Here is a 20566-nt window from a genome sequence, read left to right on the forward strand (position 1 = left end):
AAAAGATAGAGGCTGAAAGAGCAGAAACAAATAAAAGAGATAATGAATGCTGATAGAAAGGGAAAGTGAAGAACAGATAGAAAGAAATATTGAAGCTCACTTGTGATTTAATTGAATGTTAAGGAAAATGAGAAGGGAAGAGTCAAAAAGTTGAAGTGAGCCATTTAGTAAAGGGGCTTCCCTGGTGGCTCAGCGGTAAAGAATCTGCTTGCAAGGCAGGAGACACAGGTTCAGTCCCTCAGTCAGAAAGATCCCCTGGAGAAGGAAATGGCAAGCCACTCCAGTACTCTTGCCTGGGAAATCCAATGGACAGAGAATCCTGGCAGACTATAGTCAATAGGGTTACAAAGAATAGGACATGACTAAAGTGACTGAGCATGCATGCACATTTAGGGAAGAAGCCAAATAGATAGTTGATAGAATGGGACTGGGATTTAAAATGATGGCCAAAAGTTTCTGTTGACAAAGTATTACTTGAAACCATTAAGTGGACAGAAATTAGGATAGCAGCTTACATCACACAGAGGCCTTTGGGCAAATACCTGGAGGAATAACATTGATTTAGAGATCAGAGAGAAGAGGAGCTATAGGAGGAATAATGTGGAAAAACAGGAGAGGATGTTTCAGGGAACCCAAGGGACATTTATAAATAAAGAAGGAAGGTGGTTAAACGGGGGAAAAAACGAGAACATCTTAGGTGTAATGGATAAACTTCAGGAGTATGGTTTTCAGCCTTAATGCCATATGCTGTATTCTAGTGGGGCAGGGGGGATGATAAAACCAAGGAAGTTTAATTCCTAGAAGTCTTAAAGAGTTTATTTTAAAACATTTATATGTCAATGTATGGCAAAAACCACTACAATATAAAAAAATAAAAAATAAAATAAAACATTTATAGAGCTGTGTAACTGCAGATGGAGAGAATACCCATTTTAAGGAAAATTATGTAAAAATGAATAAGTATTTAGAGAGAAGAAAAATACTCAGCATGTGTGTCCATAGCATTAGAAAAATATTTTCTAGGAGTGAACACCTCCTGCATTTGAAACTAGTCAGGACATGAAGATATTAGTAAATGCCTTATTTTAAAACTACTTTCTCAGAAATTTCGCAACTAGTGTTCATATAACAAGGAATGTTTTAGTTCCTTGAAGCTATAGTCAGACTAGATTAGCAGGAGATACATGCAGACATTGTAGTTTTTGACTGGGTAATGGTTAGGTAAAATGAGATGCTGAATTCAGGCAAGTTTTAGCTACCAATTGATCTAAAGCATTCCACAGCCATAGCATCAGAGGGAATAACAAAAAAATGAAAAATTAGTTTATAAGTATAGATGTGAGAGGAGATTGGGATATCCTCTACAGGAAAAGTGTACAAATGGGGGTCAGTGCCTTTTTTTATATATTATTTTTCCCCCTGTAGGGATTTCATCTCCAAAGCTATTCAGGCATCCCCAAATTATTTCAATATACGTAAATTTTAAGTTGTTATATTCTTTGACCCAGTAGTTCTACTTCTAGAAATACATTCCAAAAAAAACCAAAATGTAAATGGACAATAAGACAAAGGTCTTCAAAACACAGTAACTTTTAGTATTTGAATAAAGGGTTGAGTACAGCCTTGATTTCAAATTGTGGAGAAACAGTTGTGAATGAATTTTGGCTCTTCCATAAGATAAACATTGAACAGCATTTAAATGATCTTTGTGAATAGTTTGCCATGTTTGATAACATAGCAAAATGCTAATAATCTAGAGTTAGATAAAAGAGGTTGACTGGTGGAATCATGTGTATAATGTGATCTCAGAGGTATAACAAAATAAATATGTGCATGAAGAAATAAATATGTTCACGAAGAAAGCAATCCCAAATTGTTAATGAAGTTTTGTCCTAGGTAGGATTATGGATTTTTTTTTTCCATAATGGTGCATATTTCCCACTCTACATTGGGCATGTACTTCTTTAATAGATAATAAAGAATTATCACTACCCCCCAAACTGAGAGATGAGTTATAGAGAGACTAGGAAAGGGAAGATAGATGAGTCAATATAAATCATTATGCCTATCAGAAGAGCAATTCAAAATATAAACCTTAGTGACAGAGAATCAGTAGCATCACCATATGCTGTCATATTAGTCTTGTCTACTGGTACCCTCTATGGAGTTTCCTTAGACTCAGACAGACCAGTGGACGTCTTACTGTAGATTCTGAAATCTAATGACTCATTTGTCTCCCTGGTGTTGTTTATGCCAGAGTAGCCTGTGTCTTTGTTGCGAAAATTTTACCTTTTACATTTGTCATGGACAAACTGATTAAGATAAAATTTTAACTTTGTAATATTACATTTGTAAATACTTAAAACTGTCATGTTATCAGTTACTGCTTCTTGAATTTTGCCTGTGTAATTACATATTTTATTCTTCTTTTTCTATAGGCACCATAAATACAAAAGACTGAAGTTATAAAAGAGAAAAAAAAAAGATTGCTGCTATAATGACTCTGAACAATACAGTATATTCTGTGCCATATATGAAAAGGTATTGTCTATAGATTTATGACTTAGCTTTCTCCTACAAAATGGGAGCAAATGGTATTTTCCAGTTTTTCTACAGTGAACTTTTATTATATTTATGTGAAAAATTAAAAGGAATTAATAAAATTGGGATAAAATATTCTTTTATAAAAATTTTTTAGTTTCAAATTATTTCCTTATGAAAGTGAAAGTTGCTTAGTCGTGTCCGACTCTTTGCGATCCCATGTACTATACTGTCCATGGAATTCTCCAGGCCAGAATACTGGGCAGAACAGCCAGAAGCCGTTCCCTTCTCCAGGGGATCTTCCCACCCTTTTTCATTATTTTTGATGATGGCATAAAATATGGATAATTACCTGGCTAAAGTTATTTTATTCCTATCATTGTTATTTGCAGAAATATATATTGCTTTTTTTGTTGTATATATATTGCTTTTGCTTCATAATTTGACTTTGAAATAAATTTTTTTCATATTAAAGTAACAGGCAAAAAAAGTAACAGGCTTTGCAAAACATTTAAAAAGTACAAATAAGCAAAAAGAAGAAAATAAAAAATAACCTGAAATCCCAACTTCTACTTCTACCTCAGCTAAAACACAAGCCTGCAAAAGAAATTCAAATTTGTAGGTGAAAGAAGCCTTGTTGCCCATCTTCACTGTTGCATGTCTCTGTACTGTACCTTATTTATTGTTGTTCTTGTTTAGTCAGTAAGTTGTGTCTGAGTCTTTGGCAGTCTCTGTCTTTGGGACCCCTGGCTCCTCTGTCCTTGGGATTTCCCAGGCAAGAATACTGGAGTGGGTTACCATTTCCTTCTGCAGGGTATCTTCCTGACCCAGGGATCAAACCCCTGTCACCTGCATTGGCAGGCGGATTCTTTACCACTAAGCCACATAGGAAGCCCACTCTACCTTATACCCTGCCTCATTTACCAAAATAAATCAAAGCAAAACAAGTAGAAACTGCCTTGTAGAAGGATCACACTTGGTCAGAGAATTCCCATTTTATTCTTCCAGGAATGTATAAAGATGACTTTCCTTATGCTCTCACCATAAAATGTATCTTTTCTTTATTACTTTATCAATTTGGTGGGTAAAATGAGGTTTTTTTGTTATTTTACTTTATACTTCTTTGATTACTATTGAAATTATATAGGTTTCATATCATTAATAGCCAATGCTTTTTTTATTAATTTCCTATTTATGTCCTTTGAGTGTGTGGGTTGGTATGTATATGTATTTATATGTTTACTTCTCTGATATTAAGAATAAGTTAACTGGGACTTATTTTGCAAGAACAATATCTACTTGCTGTTCAGTTTTATTTATTTCAACTTTCTAAAGCAATAATTATTGACATACGATAATCTGAACATATTAAGTCACAATGTTTTAACATGTGTGTGTATATGTGTATCCATCATCATAATGAAGATAGTAAACATATTCATCACTCCCAAAAGCTTCTCATATCCTTTTTCAATACCTTCCTCACACCTCTTCTCACCCTAGCCCTGTCCCCAGGCGACTACTGATGTGCTGTCACTCTAGGTTAGTTTGCATTTTCCAGAATTTTATGTAAATGAAATCATAAAATATATTATATTCTCTATTTTTGTTCTGACTTCTTTCACTCAGCATAATTATTTTGAGAATTATCCATGTTGTAGCATGTATTGATAGTTCATTTTATTTCTGAGGTGCATTCCACTGTCTGAAAGTCCCACAAATTTTTTATCCATTTATCTGTTGATAGATATTTGGGTTGTTTCCAGTTTTAACTATTAAAAATAAAGCTGTTATTAATTTTTGTGTGCTGTGCTTCTTAAGGACATTTGCTTTCATTTTTCTTGGGTAAATACCTAGGAGTGGAATAGTTATGTCATACGGTAGATGTATGTTCAGTTTTTAAGAAACTGCCAAATAGTTTTCCAAAGTATTTCTACCACTTTTACATCCCGCCAGCAGCATCTGAGAGAGATAGTTACCTCAAATTCTTACCATCACCTGGTATGGTCTGTCTTTTTAATGTCAATCTTTCTAATAGATTTGTAGTAGTATCTTATTGTGGTCTTAATTTGTACCTCCCTAATCAATAATGATATTAAGCATCTTTTTTTTTCCCCTTAGCTGCCATCAATTTATCTTTCTTGGTGAAGTGTGTGCTCTAGTCTTTTTCTCATTTTTATCTCTTCAAGTATTTTCTCAGGCCCTTTCTCTTTTTCTTCTTTTGGGGCCCTATAATGCAAATGTTGGTGTGTTTAATGTTGTCCCAGAGGTCTCTTAGGCTGTCTTCATTTCTTTTCATACTTTTTTCCGTATTCTGTTCTGCGGCAGTGATTTCCACCATTCTGTCCTCCAGGTCACTTATCCGTTCTTCTGCCTCAGTTGTTCTGCTGTTGATTCCTTTTAGTGTATTATTCATCTGTTTGTTTGTTCTATAGTTCTTATAGGTCTTTGGCAGACATTTCTTGCATCTTCTCCACTGTTTTCCCAAGATCCTGGATCATCTATATTATCATTATTCTGAATTCTTTTACTGGAAGCTTGCCATCTCCACTTCATTTAGTTGTTTTTCTGGGGTTTTATCTTGTCCCTTCATCTGGGATGTAACTTTCTGCTTTTTTCATTCTGATTAATTTTCTGTAATATGGTTTTTGTTTTAGCCACTGTGGAACTGTGCTTCTTTTTGATTCTTCTGTCTGCCCTCTGATGAATGAGGCTAAGAGGCTTGTGTAAGCTTCCTGATGGCAAGAACTGGTGATGGGGGAAACTGGGTCTTGCTCTAGTAGGCAGGGCTTTGCTCAGTTAACACTTTAATCCCATTATCTGCAGATGGTGAGGTTGCAGTCCCTCCTGTTAATTGTTTGGTCTGAGACAACCCAGCTCTGTGACTCTATCGTAGGATTAATGACTAACTCCAAGAGGGTTTACACCAAGGGGGACCTTCCCAGCCTAATGCCCCTGTCCCTGTGGTAAGCCCCTGTTGATCCACGCCTCCACAGGAAACCCTCCAACACTAGCATGTAGTTATGGTTCAGTCACCTGTGGTGTCACTGCTCCTTTCCTCTGGGTCTTAAATGTGTGCAAAATTTTGTTTCTGCCCTCCAAGGCTGGAGTCTCTTGTTTTCCCCAGTCCTGTGGAAATCCTGTAATCAAATCCTGCTAGCAAGATTCCCTGGGGATTCACGGTCCCTTTGTTGAATCCTCATGCTGGGAAGCCTAAAATGGGGTTCAGAACCTTCACAACAGTGGGATAAATTCTTTGGTATTATTGTTCTCCAGTTTGTGGGTCACCTACCCAGCAGGTATGGGATTTTATTTTATTGTGATTGCACCCCTCTTACCGTCTCGCTGCAGCTTCTTCTTTGTTTTTGGATGTGGGGTATCATTTTTTGGTGGGTTTCAGCATCCTCCTGTCATTGGTTGTTCAACAGTTAGTTGCAATTTTGGTATTCTCACAGGAGGAGATGAGTGCACGTCCTTCTACTCTGCCATCTTGAACCAGAAGTCTCTCACCCGCTTTTTCACATTTCTAAAATTGGGTTGTTGATGTTTTGAGGATTGTTTATATTTTCTGAATGCATATCCATCATGAGACATATGTTTCTCAAAGACCTTCTTGTAGACTGTGGCTTCATTCTATTAACCAAGTCTTTCAAAAAGAATATGTTTTTAATCTAATTTAACCTTTTTTTCCTTTGTGGATTGTGCTTTTATTTTTTAGGATTTTCTTAAGATTGATTTATTTAGCTAGTTATTGTTATTATTTTTTGTCTGAGGTGAGTCTTCATTACTGCATGAAGGCTTTGATACTGGAAAAGACACTGATCCTGGGGAAAAAGTTGAAAGTGTTAGTCACTCAGTCCTGTCTGACTCTTTGTGACCCCATGGACTCTATGAAGGCAAAAGGAGAAGGAGGTGGCAGAGGATGAAATGGTTAGATAGCATCTCCAACTCAATGAATATGAATTTGAGCAAACTCCAGGAGATAGGGAAGGACAGGGAAGCCTGGCAGGCTGCAGTCCATGGAAGTTGCAATGAGTCAGACACTACTTAGTGACTGAACAACATCAACAGAAACAGTTTTATCCAAAATTTAAATTATATTGTAAACTAAAATTAAGCTAATTTGTTTTTTAAATGACTACTTATTACCCTCTTTGAAATCAGTGCTCATTGTTTTTTGCATTCGTCCAAGTAACCTTCCCGTTATAGAAACTTAAATATCACTGCTGATGCTCTAAGTACAACAGATCACACCTAAATGAATATACTTCCAAAGCAGAATTATTGTTGCATAACAAGGTAGCAGATGAATTGTAATATATTTTAACACTTATGTTTTTCTCACCAAACTTTTCCCTCTGAATCTACATAGTACCAACCACCCCCCACCCCAAACTAGATGGCAGTCTACAAACTCCAAAGCACATTGCATGTCTTACCTCTATTGTCAGTCATGTATCTGGGATAAAATATGTAGTCTCTCCATAGGAGAAGCTTTCATCATGGAAGTAAAGAAAGATCAAGCTGGCATGCTGACTAAGTGACATTTTCCAGTTGCCTGTTGCAGTTGTCATTAACTAGCAAAGTATCTATGTATCTAATGGTCAGGAAGGATATATACTTCACCTTACAGTCTTATAGACTGTTTGATTAACCCATTAATGGGAGGATCAATTCAGAATAATCATGTTTATATTTCTTTAGTCCCCTTTTGGAGATTTTTTCTTTGGAGTTTTTTTCCCCTTATATAATTGATAATTTATCTTTTTCTTCTCAAAGTCTGTCATTGATATTTTGATTTTCTTATCTTTACTTCCCATTTGTTTCAGTTATCTAAGACAGAAGTCTCTCTTTTATTTTATTTTTTTTAGCTTTATATTTTTATTGGAATATAGTTGATTAACAATGTTGTGATAGTGTACAGCAAAGTGAATCAGTTATACATATACATGTATCTATCCTTTTTCAAATTCTTTTCCAATTTAGGTTGTTACATGACACTGAATTGAGTTCCCTGTGGTATATAGTAGGTCCTTGTTGATTATCCATTTTTATGTATAGCAGTGTGTACATACAGTTCCAAACTCCCGAACTATCCCTTCCCTGCACCCTTCCCCTCTGGTAACCAAAAGTTCCTTTTCTATGTCTGTGAGTCTGTTTCTGTTTTGTAAGTAAGTTCATTTATATCATTTCTTTTTAGATTCTGCTTATAAGCAGTATCATATGATATTTCCCTTTATCTGTCTGACTTACTTCACTCAGTATGACAATCTTTAGGGCTGTCCATGTTGTCTCAAATGGCATTATCTTTTTCTTTTTAATGGCTGAGTAATATTCCATTGTATATATGTACCACATCTTCTTCTACCATTCCTATCTCTATGCACATTTAAGTTACTTCCCTATCTTGGCTGTTGTAAACAGTGCTCCAGTGAACACTGAGGGGCATGTATCCTTTTGGACCATGTTTTTCTCTGGTTATATGCCCTGTGGGATTGCAGGGTCATCTGGTAGTTCTACTTTTAGTTTTTTAAGGAGCCTGCATACTGTTCTCCATAGTGGCTGTACCAGTTGACATTTCCACCCTCTCCAGCGTTGTTTGTGAATTTTTTGATGATAGCCCTTTGGACTGGTGTGAGGTGATATCTCATTGTAGTTTTGATTTGCGTTTCAGATATAACTTTCATACCATACAGTTCACCCATTTAAATAGTATATTTCAGTGGTTTTTAGTATATGAACAGTTTTACAACCATCACCACAATGAATTTCAGAACATTTCATTATACTAAAAAGAAAGCCTGTACCCTTTAGCTGTCAACCCAACTCTTTCATCTCCTAGCCCAAGCAACCCAAAATCTACTTCCTGTCTCTATAAATTTACTTATGATGGATATATTATATAAATGGAATCATACAATACATAGTCTTTTGTGACTAGCTTCCTTCACTTGGTGTAATGTTTCATCTGTGTTGGGGTGTGCATCAGTACTGTATTCCTTTTTATCCCTGAATAATATTCCATGGTATTGATACACCTTATTTTGTTTCACCAAGTGGACATTTGGTTTGTTGCTGAATAATGCTGCTATCAGTATCCATCCAAGTTTTTGTATGGACATGTGTTTTCATTTCCCTTGGGTATATATACCAAGGAGTGAGAATTTCTGGATCAAGTGATAACTCTTATGTTTAAGTTTTTGATGAACTCCCAATCTCTTTCCCAAGATTACTGTACCATTTTACATTTCCACCAGCCATTTTGGAAGGTCCGAATTTCCCCACATCCTTACCAATACTTGTTATTTGACTTTTTGATAATTGCCATCCTAGTGGGTATGAAAATGGTATCTCATGTGTTTTTAATTTTTATTTGTCTTATGACTAATAGTGTAGAGCATCTTTTCATGTTTTAATGGCCATTTGTATGTCTTTGGAGAAATACCTACTCAGATCCATTGCCCATTTTTCTTTTGGGTTACCTGTCTTTTTATTATAATTTATAAGACCAAGATGCTTTTTAATATGAATTTGTAATTGCCACCAAACAAAATGTATAAGTTAATGTCAGACCTTATTTTCCTACAGGTACTGAAATTTTACACCCTCCTCCCCCCGCAAATATTTGTCAATGAGAGAGAAAGCTGATTGGGATTTCAAAAGCAAAGTGCTTGCACATATTGGTCATCATGCGGAAAGGCGTGCCACGAGACCCAGAGATTGCTGATCTGTTCTATAAAGATGATCCTGAAGAACTTTTTATTGGTTTACATGAAATTGGACATGGAAGTTTTGGAGCAGTTTATTTTGTAAGTGATTAAAAATTGTTTGGATCAAATTATGAAAGTTTGATTTCTATACATTCCAACTGTTATTTGTAAAATGCACATGTTTTTAATGTTTATTCTACAAATTAAATGATGTCTACAGTACAGGCAAATAGTCTTTGCTGAAAAGCCAGTCCTAGAATTCTAGGCATTATTCAAGTCAGTGGTATTTATATCAAATGACTCTGCTATCAAAGTGAGACAAAAACATAAGCTTGAATTTGAACCCTGAGCATTTCCCTTACATGCCATGTTCTTTTCTGCCTCAGGGCATTTATATATGGTATTCCTCCTACCAAGAATTCTACATGTTGTTCCCCCATTCCTGTCTAACTCTCATTTTTCCTACAAATATCAGCTTAAGTGTCCAATCCACAAGAGAGCCATTTCTGTTCAACCCTCCATCACTGAACTAAGACTTCATTTGTAGTCTCATAGCCCCCTGTGCCTATACTTTGTTGCATTTGACACAGTTATAATTGTATAATTATGTGTGAATTTTTTGGATTCATCTATGTCTCACTAAATAATAAGCTCCATAAGGACAAGAGTTATATCTACTTGTTCATTGCTATATGCCCAGTAACTAGTATAATGTCTGAGTAGTACGATGTAAATGACATCAGTAAATGATGGATAGATGGGTGGATGGCCAAATGGGCAACCACTTAGATGGACTGACAGATTTTTAGTAGCAATCATGTTAACCCAGTATCTTAGGTTAAGGGGTACATGGCCTAGCTCCATAGAGTCAGTTTGAATTCCAAGACTTTATCTTCTGATGAGAAGAGTGAGAAATGATCAGCTAAGTGTTAACATACCTCATTCACCTAAAGTTCATTTCATAAAAAATGTACTTCTTTATTTCAATAAGTGTAGAAGTTTTCATCATCAAATTAACACATACTTCCTTAAGAGTACTAGTTCATTAAAGCAGGTAATATTTAAGTATGACTTATTACCTATTTCTCTTCCAAACCTATTATCACATACTTTTTTCTTTCTTAAACAGTATTTGACTTTTTTTTTAAGTGGTCCTTTATGTCCTCCCATCTAGATAGGGCTTATCTTTAGTTGTCCTTCCAAATGCAGTTATATTAATTGCATCCTGAGCTCATTCTTTTGTTTCTAACCACATCTTAAGCCCGAGTTTTCTCTGAATGCTCTCTCATTCCTTCATGTCTATTCTCAGCACTACCATCACTCCTCTTCCCTCACCCCCATCTAATACTTGGCTCCCATTCAAGTACATTTTATTATTAAGTGCTACCTTCCAGGGCTGAAGAGAGTGCTAATTTTCTAGTTAATACACTCATGTTAATCTTTGAGGTTATAGTAGTAGTTACAGGCCAATCAAAGTCCTATCTTTCTCATTCACTGAGACACAGTTTTTAAAAAGGATTCTTAAAATTACAATTATATATACAGAGTGTACATGATACATACACACATATATTTTAATATATAATTTAAAGAATAATTAAAAGGTAAATCCCTTTATAACCACCATCCATGCTGAGAAATAAAATATTGCCAGCACCCAAAAGCCCCTTTTTGGTTAGAAGAATCCACTGTGCTGAATTTTGTTATGATGACTTCCTTGTCTTTATATATAACCCACTTACTTCTCCACCCCCTAATAATGTAATTTGGTTTTGCCTCATTTTGAACTTTTTAACAATGGAAGCATTCTGTATACATTTGGTTGTGACCTGTTTGCTTTGCTTAGAGATACTTTCTTCAGTCAGTCATCTTTCTTACTGTCCTTCTATTACTTTATGACTCATTCATTATCTCAGAATCTCTCTTGGTTAAAGAGAGTGGTTCCAATCTCTGTTTGACTCTACAGTTTTAAAAAGCAGCCAGACCCTTCTCAAAGTTCTCTTTTAGAATAAGTAACAATAAACCAAGAATGCTTTGAAACTTACTAACAGGCTGTTTGTGTTAGGGGTTAAATGAGACATACTTTGCTGTAGAAAACCCAGTGCTTTTTGGACTAAGTCCTGTCTGATTAGCTAGAGTACACTAGTTCCCTCTTATCCACAGTTTCAGTTATTAGTGGTCAACCTCAGTCCAAAAATACTAAATAGAAAAATCCAGAAATAAGCAATTCTTGAGTTTTAAATTGTGAGATGTTCTGAGTAACATGATGTATTGAAAAATGTGTTATTTGTTGATAATGATAGACTAGAAAAATCACAAAGATACCTGGATGGCTTTGATACTGAAATGTAATCATTAACTATATATTGCCTGTATATAAAAGTGTATATAGTGCAGCCCCATATAAACCCATAAGGCACATAAAAAAACAGATTAAAGGGAAATTAACTGATATTTTACTATAAAATTTTAAAAAGCTTTAACCTTTTATCTACATTGGTCTCATAGGCAGAAAATGGATTTTCTCCTGTGCCACTCCATGTCGCTCCTCCCTATTAATAGATTCTTCCTCTTGTCACTCAAGTATACCATTATAACCGAGAAGACTATCATCTCTTACAACTGCTGTAACCTCCAAACTGATCTCTGTGCGTCCATTCTGGTCTCTCTCCAGTCTTTCGGCCACACTGCAGAGAGCTTGAGGATTGTTGGGGAGCAGAAACATGTTAATATGATCACATCACCTTTTGTCTATAAAGTCTTCAAGGGGTCTCCTCCTCTGTCCTTAGGTTAATAAATTCAAATGCCTTACTACATTCAGCCTCTAAGGTCCTTTATGAGGTGATCCCTGTATACCTGAATTATTGTTGCTGTTCAGTCACTAAGTCATCTCCAACTCTTTTGTGACCCCATGGGCTACAGCATGACAGACTCCTCTCTCCTCCACTATCTCCGGGAGTTTGCTCAAATTCATGTTCATTGAGTCAGTGATGCTATCTAACTGTCTCATCCTCTGCCACCCCCTTCTCTTCTTGCCTTCAGTCTTTCCCAGCATCAAGGTCTTTTCCAGTTAGTTGGGTCTTCCCATCAGGTGGCCAAAGTTTTGGAGCTTCAGCTTCAGCTCCAGCGTCAGTCCTTCCAATGAATATTCAGAGTTGATTTCCTTTAGGATTCACTGGTTTACTCTATATTCCCTCTTATTCACATTGCTCTAGATAATACATAAAAGTTAATCATCCATCATAGGATCTATATTAATTATGATTTTATTTTTGTTGCTGTCTATGCTACTAGAAGAGAGATATGTACTTGGCATACTTACTCACAATTATATCCCTAACATTTAGCCCAATACCTGCCAAATTTTAAACACCTAATAAATACTTGAATTATGAAGAACTCAGAGAATTTGGCATTGCTTATTAGTACTTTTCTTGTGGCAGAGTCATATTAGCAAGCTGTAAAGACCAGAGTCTAGCAACCAACATTTTCAAAATTTTTATACCTCAGCACTATAATTCTGTTAGGTTTTTTGTAGTTTATAGCTTTTACACAGAATGATGCCAGGGAAAATGTTAGCAGTGAATTGTATGCTGGCACTGCTCTTGGAGAATCAGTCAGTTAAGAATATATATTGTTTTCAGAGAAAATGGAAACTATTGATGAAATATCTCTGTGTATTTGGATTTACATAAGCAATTTAGAATTTAGCAGCAGTAAAAATGAAATAATGAAAAACTCTGTATTAAAGGAAATTAAAAAGGGCAGAACATGTTCATTTTTGTATTCACTTAAAGACAGTTATAAAGTTTCTAGGATTCTAGTGTTGCATTGTTGAACTCAGCATATCATCCATAATCTACCTAAAGCAGATAATTTAGTTTTGTTTTTCTGGGTATAAATACCTTTTAGTTTTAGTTGAGGCTTAATAACTAGGGCAAAAGGAAAAGCTTGTGTTTTAATTCTTAAATTTCTCCATAAACTAGCAAAGAATTGACAATTGTCTAAATGTAGCTGAAAATGGTTATGAAAATATTAGAAGCACATATGTAGTAAGTTCCCAATAAATATATTTTGAATCAGTGATCTTATTTAACATTACTGAGACCATTGAGACAATTGGAAGTAATAAATATGATTATAAGTTTCAAGAATAAAACTTAAAATGTTTAGAAGTTGTAATCATTCACATTTCATGCAAAGATGGGCTCAAGAAAGGACAGAAATGCTATGGACCTAACAGAAGCAGAAGATATTAAGAAGAGTTTGCAAGAATACACAGAAGAACTGTACCAAAAAGATCTTCACAACCCAGATAATCACAAAAGTGTGATCACTCACACTTACCTAGAGCCAGACATCCTGGAATGTGAAGTCAGGTGGGCCTTAGGAAGCATCACTAAGAACAAAGCTAGTGGAGGTGATGGAGTTCCAGTTGAGCTATTTCAAATTCTGAAAGATGATGCTGTGAAAGTGCTGCACTCAATATGTCAGCAAATTTTGAAAACTAAGCAGTGCCCACAGGACTGGAAAATGTCAGTTTTCATTCCAATTCCCAAAAAAGGCAATGCCAAAGAATGCTTAAACTACTGCACAATTGCACTCATCTCACACGCTAGTAAAGTAATGCTCAAAATTCTCCAAGCCAGGCTTCAGCAATACGTGAACCGTGAACTTCCAGATGTTCAAGCTGGTTTTAGAAAAGGCAGAGGAACCAGAGATCAAATTGCCAACATCCGCTGGATCATCGAAAAAGCAAGCAAGTTCCAGAAAAACATCTATTTCTGCTTTATTGACTATGCCAAAGCCTTTGACTGTGTGGATCACAATAAACTGGAAAATTCTGAAAGAGATGGGAATACCAGACCCGCTGACCTACCTCTTGAGAAACCTGTATGCAGGTCAGGAAGCAACAGTTAGAACTGGACATGGAAAAACAGATTGGTTCCAAATAGGAAAAGGAGTATGTCAAGGCTGTGTATTGTCACCCTGCTTATTTAATTTATATGCAGAGTACATCATGAGAAACGCTGGGCTGGATGAAGCACAAGCTGGAATCAAGATTGCGGGGAGAAATATCAATAACCTCAGGTATGCAGATGACACCACCCTTAATGCAGAAAGTGAAGAAGAACTAAAGAGCCTCTTGATGAAAATGAAAGAGGAGAGTGAAAAAGTTGGCTTAAAGCTCAACATTCAGAAAACTAAGATCATGGCACCTGGTCCCATCACTTCATGGCAAATAGATGGGGAAACAGTGGAAACATTGGCTAACTTTATTTTGGGGGGCTCCAGAATCACTGTGGATGGTGATTGCAGCCATGAAATTAAAAGACGCTTACTCCTTAGAAGGAAAGTTATGACCAACCTAGACAATATTAAAAAGCAGAGACATTACTTTGTCAAAAAGGTCCATCTAGTCAAGGCTATGGTTTTTCCACTAATCATGTATGGATGTGAGAGTTGGACTATAAAGAAAGCTGAACACTGAAGAATTGATGCTTTTGAACTGTGGTGTTGGAGAAGACTCTTGAGAGTCCCTTGGACTGCAAGGAGATCCAACCAGTCCATCCTAAAGGAGATCAGTCCTGGGTGTTCATTGGAAGGACTGATGTTGAAGCTGAAACTCCAATATTTTGGCCACCTGATGCGAAGAGCTGACTCATTAGAAAAGACCCTGATGCTGGGAAAGATTGAGGGCAGGAGGAGAAGGGGCCGATGGAGGATGAGATTGTTGGATGGCATCACCAACCCAATGGACATGGGTTTGGGTGGACTCCGGGAGTTGGTGATGGACAGGGAGGCCTGGCATGCTGCAGTTCATGGGGTCGCAGAAAGTCAGACACAACTGAGGGATTGAACTGAATCATTCATAAAGCAGTCTGATGCATTGGAAAGCTGAAATCCTATTCATAATTTCCTTTCTCTGTACAAAAACATTGATTTCTCTTTTTTTAAGCTTCAGTTTCAGTTTTGAATTTTAACTAGTGTAAAATGCATTAAAAATTTCCCATCTATAGATAAATGGAAATGTTTTTCAAATTTCAAGTCTTTGCCTAGCCAATAGGTTCTATAAACAAGTATACATATCAAGTTCTAAGTGATGATAACTCTGTAAATGTGAAGAAATACATTGTTCCAAATAAGCATTGATAATAAATAACGTTAATAATATTGCATTAGATAATACTATTGGATTCCATTTGTGTGGGCCTTTTTTTTTTTTTTCTTTTTGTAAAGTGTAAGGATTTGTTTGTTATAAACCCCTATTATAACTTAAAATTCATCATTGTTTGAGCATTTCCTAAGCCTTTCCCAGGCTCCTTAAGCTGCACAGCACATAGATTCATATCCAAAATACCTGCTTTACAGATACAGTCCCTCTAACTGTTATTGTATAACTGGATTTACATCAACTTTTCTTTGTTGTTACATAAGCTTAGTCTTAATATTGCATTTTAAAAACCAGAAAAATGTGAGAGGTTTTTACTTTTAACAAAAGTCAGTCTGTAGCTTCTAAATGAATAAAATACTAAAAAAATACTAAAAAATGACTTTACGAAGTCCTGCCAATTTGAAAACTATAACTAGTGGATACCTTGTTTTTTTAATAGGATACTTTTACCTGAGTGCTTGCACAAAAAAAATTTAGTAAGTTTCCATTTCCTCTGCATTTTAGAATTAATTAAGACTCTGGGGTTGAGTTCTTTTTACACTATTATTATTTATTGTTGAAATTAATTTTTTTTAAGTTAGAAACCATTGCTGTATCTGAGGAGCTTTTCTAATTGTACTTAAGAAACTGATTAGGGATTTTTCTCTAAAGTCAGTGACCTTGTTTTACCAGAGAGTGAATTACAATCTTTACTTCAGAAACACTGCTATAGCTTTATTAGTCCACAATAATAATATCACAGAACCAAAATAGCTTACTTAACATCAAGGATATGACATTGATGTGGAGCCCTGTTAATAAAGAAGGCTAAGATTAGATAATCTTTAATGTCTTGTGTTTATATTTTTCTGAAAATTTTTAGAAATTACTTAGTCTTTAATTTCTTAAGTGAATTTGGAGGCAAAGATTATTACCTGAGGTATTAATGGTTGTCATGCGTGCTTTCAATGAACTGTTATGTTTTGAGTTTGGAGAAGATTGTTGTTTTTAGTCACTCAGTCATGTCTGACTCTCTTTGCAACCCCGTGGACTATAGCCTGCCAAGCTTCACTGTCCATGAGATTTCCCAGGCAAGAGTACTGGAGTGGGTTTCCATTTCCTTCTTAAGGGGATCTTCCTGACCCAGGGATCGAACCTGAATCTCCTGCGTTGACAGACAGATTCTTTGTGACTAAACCACCAGGAAAGCCCCATGAAGAATATACATACAGATAATTATAAGACAAGGCAAACTTTATAAATGAATATACACGTGTACACTTAAATATGTATATATATTTGTATAACACATTCTTATTGTAAAGTATAAGTATCTTTGAAAGTCAAATCCCCTCTTAAGTTTAATGTTGCCCTTTGCTTCACTGTTTAATATTTTAACCACTATTTAAATTTTAAGTTAATTAAAATTAAATTTAAAATCCACTTCCTTTGTCACAAGAGTCACATTTGACATCCTACTATATACTACAAACATCTACTATTTAGATGTAGATATAGAACATTTCCATCATCACAGAAAGTTCTATTAAACATACTAATATATCAAATAATCCAGAGATTATCACTGATAAGTATTTCAGTATAAATTATTTCATAATTTTTTCTACACATATACTCACTATTACAGTTTTGCAAAAATAAGGTCATATTGAACATCAGGTGTATGACACTGATGCAGAGCCCAGTGATCATCTTAGTTTTTACTGTTATCACATATACATATTGATTACCTCATTTTTTTTTTTTTACACTTCTTTTTTTGTCTGTACAGCCCCGCCTGCAGCATCTTAGGTCCCCGACCAGGGTCGAACCCATGATCCCTGCAGTGATAGCATGGAGTCTTAACCACTGCCAGGGTAGTCTTGATCACCTCATTCTTTTAATGTTTATTTCATTATATGACTGTACCATATTTAATTAACTGTTTCTCCAGTGGTAGACATTCTACTTGGTGAAGCCTGTATGGGTATTTTGGAAATATGACTTTTTTTGACTGAATATGTTTTGTTAAACCAAAATCAACCCTGAATATTCATTGGAAGGACTGTTGCTGACACTCCAGTACTTTGGCCACCTGATACAAAGAGCCGACTCATTGGAAAAGACCCTGATGCTAGGAAGGATTGAGGGTACAAGGAAAAGGGGACAACAGAGGGTGAGATGGTTGGATGGCATCACTGATTCAATCACTGAGTCAAGCTCACCACATGAGTTTGAGCAAACTCCAGGAGACAGTGAAGGACAGCAAAACCTGGCATGCTGCAGTTTATGGGGTCACAAAGAGTGAAACATGCCTTAGCAACTGAACAACAACAATCCGTTTTTACATTATAGCCTTTGCATGTATTCGGAAAGGGATAAAGAGAAGTTGTGCTTTAAAGTGAGCTGGAAAGGTCTGTCTAGGCTGTCAAAAGTTGCAACATCTTTTGGCTGTGGGAATGAATGTGAAATGTTATAAAAATCAAGTCAAATATTTAAATTAAACTGACTGAAACATTGTTCATTCTTTTCAACTTTTTTTCTCTATTCTCTTAACACAGGCCACAAATGCTCACACCAATGAGGTGGTGGCAATTAAGAAAATGTCATATAGTGGGAAGCAGGCACATGAGGTATGTTAAAAACATTGTGTCACTAAACTGACATATGCAAGTTAGTATGAAAGTGACAGTAGAAACAAAGTTTCCTGAGCATTTCTTTATGATAGTTCTTTTTTTCCCCTTATGGATAATTTAATAAACATTACTAATATTCTACCTCAATCAACTCTTTTGTGGAATAAAATATGAATTTAGTATGCTCAGTCACTTCAGTCGTGTCTCTTTGCGACCCCATGGACTGTAGTCCTCCTGGCTCTTCAGTCCATGAGATTCTCCAGGCAAAAATACCAGAGTGGTTGCCATTTCCTTCTCCAGGGGATCTTCCCAACCCAGGGATCAAACCACGTCTCTCATCTCCAGCATTGGCAGGCAGGTTCTTTACCACTAGCACCACTTGTGAAGCTGCAGGATTAGTATAATAGATTTGTTATATTTGTTGATTGATTTAATTTATATGTACTAAAACAAGAAGTAACACAAGTTTAAATAGCTTCTTCATGTATTAAGCATTTTCTTTGTCTACTTAAAATAATGAAGAGAATGTAATATATGTATACTTGAAAATAAAATACTGTTTTCTGTTACAAAAAATCATGATATTTCTTTTTGATTTCAATAGAAATGGCAAGATATTCTTAAGGAAGTCAAATTTTTACAACAATTGAGACATCCTAATACCATTGAATACAAAGGTTGTTACTTGAAAGAGCACACTGCTTGGGTAAGTCAAAGGACCTCTATTATCTTTTAATTTTTTCCTCTAAATTTTTTTGTGTGTTTTCCTTTTTTTTCTATTATGTCTTTGGTTTATAAAATTATCAGCCTATTTCTGTCCCATTTGATTTTTTTTTTCAGTATTTAACATTTGTTACTCTAGTATGTGTCATATGGTATACATTCTAAAGTTTAAATATGACATCTAAGAGTCTATAGGAAATTTATTCTTAAACGTTCAATGAAAAGATAGTGGAAAGTTAATAACATCATTTTGCAATGATTTATTTGCAAAAGTAAGAAGCAAGGCCTTTTATTCTCATCCTAGAGTTTTTATCTTTGTCATTTCTCATCCCCTACTCCAGTTCCCCACAAAGTCGGAATTGTGCTTGATATTACTAGAACTGTCTCTGGTTTTTTGCTGGATTTTTTTTTTGCTAGGTTATGATTAATTGAAACAATCTTTTGTTCCACTCTGTCTTCTTGGTATGTTTTTATTTTTATACGATTTTGCTTCTGATTTTAATCTGACACATTAGACATTGTATAGAACCAGAAAATGCTATACTTTGTATTTTATGGGGTTGCACATACCAGTTTAAAGTATTCAATATCAATATCATTTACTGAATACTCACCACTGTACAAGTCCTGTCCTGTACATGATCTCCAGCTAGGGAATGGAATTTTTGTTCTCAGATAGACTATCAAAGGCTAAACACAAAACCTTTCTGCTCAAGCAGTTCTTAAGATATGTAGAGCCACTGCATCTGTCCAGAGTAGAAGAAATTAAGAGGAGTATCTTATTATGTGGAAATCAGTTCACTGGCAATCTCAGCTATCTTGAAGGAGTCAAGAAAGGGATTTTGAGCAGGCAGAGTAAATGTTACAAAATCAAGTGCTAAATCTCATATGTTTCAGAACTTCAGAAAATTCTCTGAGCTGTTATTTGAAGCCTGTTTACTCTTTGATTACATAGAGTTCTAACAAGTTTGGTTACTTAGTCTCTGTCTATAAGTATTTGTTAGGCTAATTAGAAGGAACTCATAGAACTAAGCTGCCAGAGACATGCATACAAATAGGCACAACTAATTTGACCTTAAGGAAGAAGTTAGGAAATTTAGAGAGCAGACCTGATAATTTAAAAGCAGAACAACTAGAGCTGTTAAATGTCAGGGTCAAACATCTAGCCACTGTTTAGGTGCCCTTGTGCTGTGTAGTAATTGGAAAAAGAATATTTGGGACAGAAATACAGAGTTAACATGTAATTTAAAAAATAGAAGCGTAACTATAAACATTTACTCCATTCATTTTTAAAATTCTTTGTTCATTTTCCTTATACTCAGTTTAAGGAAGTTATCTTATACACTTATGTAAGTGCATATCACTTTACATAATTTAAGAAAGTAGAGGGAATTCCCCGGTGACTCAGTGTTTAGAACTCCATGCTTTCACTGCAGAGGGCCTGGGTTCCATCCCTGGTTTGGGAATGAAGATCTTGCAAGTTGCACGAGTCCACCGAAAAAATTTTTTAAATCTTTTTAAATTTTTAGTTAACAATAACTTAGAAAAGTAAGTAATACAGATGAGAAATGTTTCCATCAAAACTAAGAAGACAACAGTGTTTGTCAATTATACCTTAATAAAGCAGAATAAAAAAGAAAAATAGTACACATAAAAGTCTGAAAGTGAAAATCACTCAGTCATGTCCAACTCTTTGTGACCCCATGGACTATACAGTCCATGGAATTCTCCAGACCAGAATACTGGAGTGGGTAGCCATTCCCTTCACCAGGAAATCTTCCCAACCCAGGGATTGGACCCAG

At 35.5% G+C, this 20566-nt stretch overlaps 1 protein-coding gene across 10 annotated transcripts in view; it reads left to right on the plus strand.

The window, feature by feature from the left end:
• TAOK3 (TAO kinase 3) overlaps window positions 1–20566 on the plus strand; it is a 183611-nt gene that overhangs the window by 88877 nt on the left and 74168 nt on the right. For 8 of the 10 annotated variants that reach the window (XM_070475283.1, XM_020877283.2, XM_070475285.1 and 5 more), the window contains 4 exons: window positions 2439–2541; window positions 9130–9350; window positions 17967–18038; window positions 18646–18747. In XM_070475283.1, coding sequence (XP_070331384.1) covers window positions 9231–9350; window positions 17967–18038; window positions 18646–18747 — 294 coding nt within the window. In that variant the 5' untranslated portion in view covers window positions 2439–2541; window positions 9130–9230. The remainder of the gene's footprint in view (window positions 1–2438; window positions 2542–9129; window positions 9351–17966; window positions 18039–18645; window positions 18748–20566) is intronic. The other 2 variants (XM_070475289.1, XM_070475288.1) reach the window with 1 other exon arrangement.

This window comes from Odocoileus virginianus, chromosome 12 (assembly GCF_023699985.2).
Source record: "Odocoileus virginianus isolate 20LAN1187 ecotype Illinois chromosome 12, Ovbor_1.2, whole genome shotgun sequence".
Lineage (NCBI taxonomy): Eukaryota > Metazoa > Chordata > Mammalia > Artiodactyla > Cervidae > Odocoileus > Odocoileus virginianus.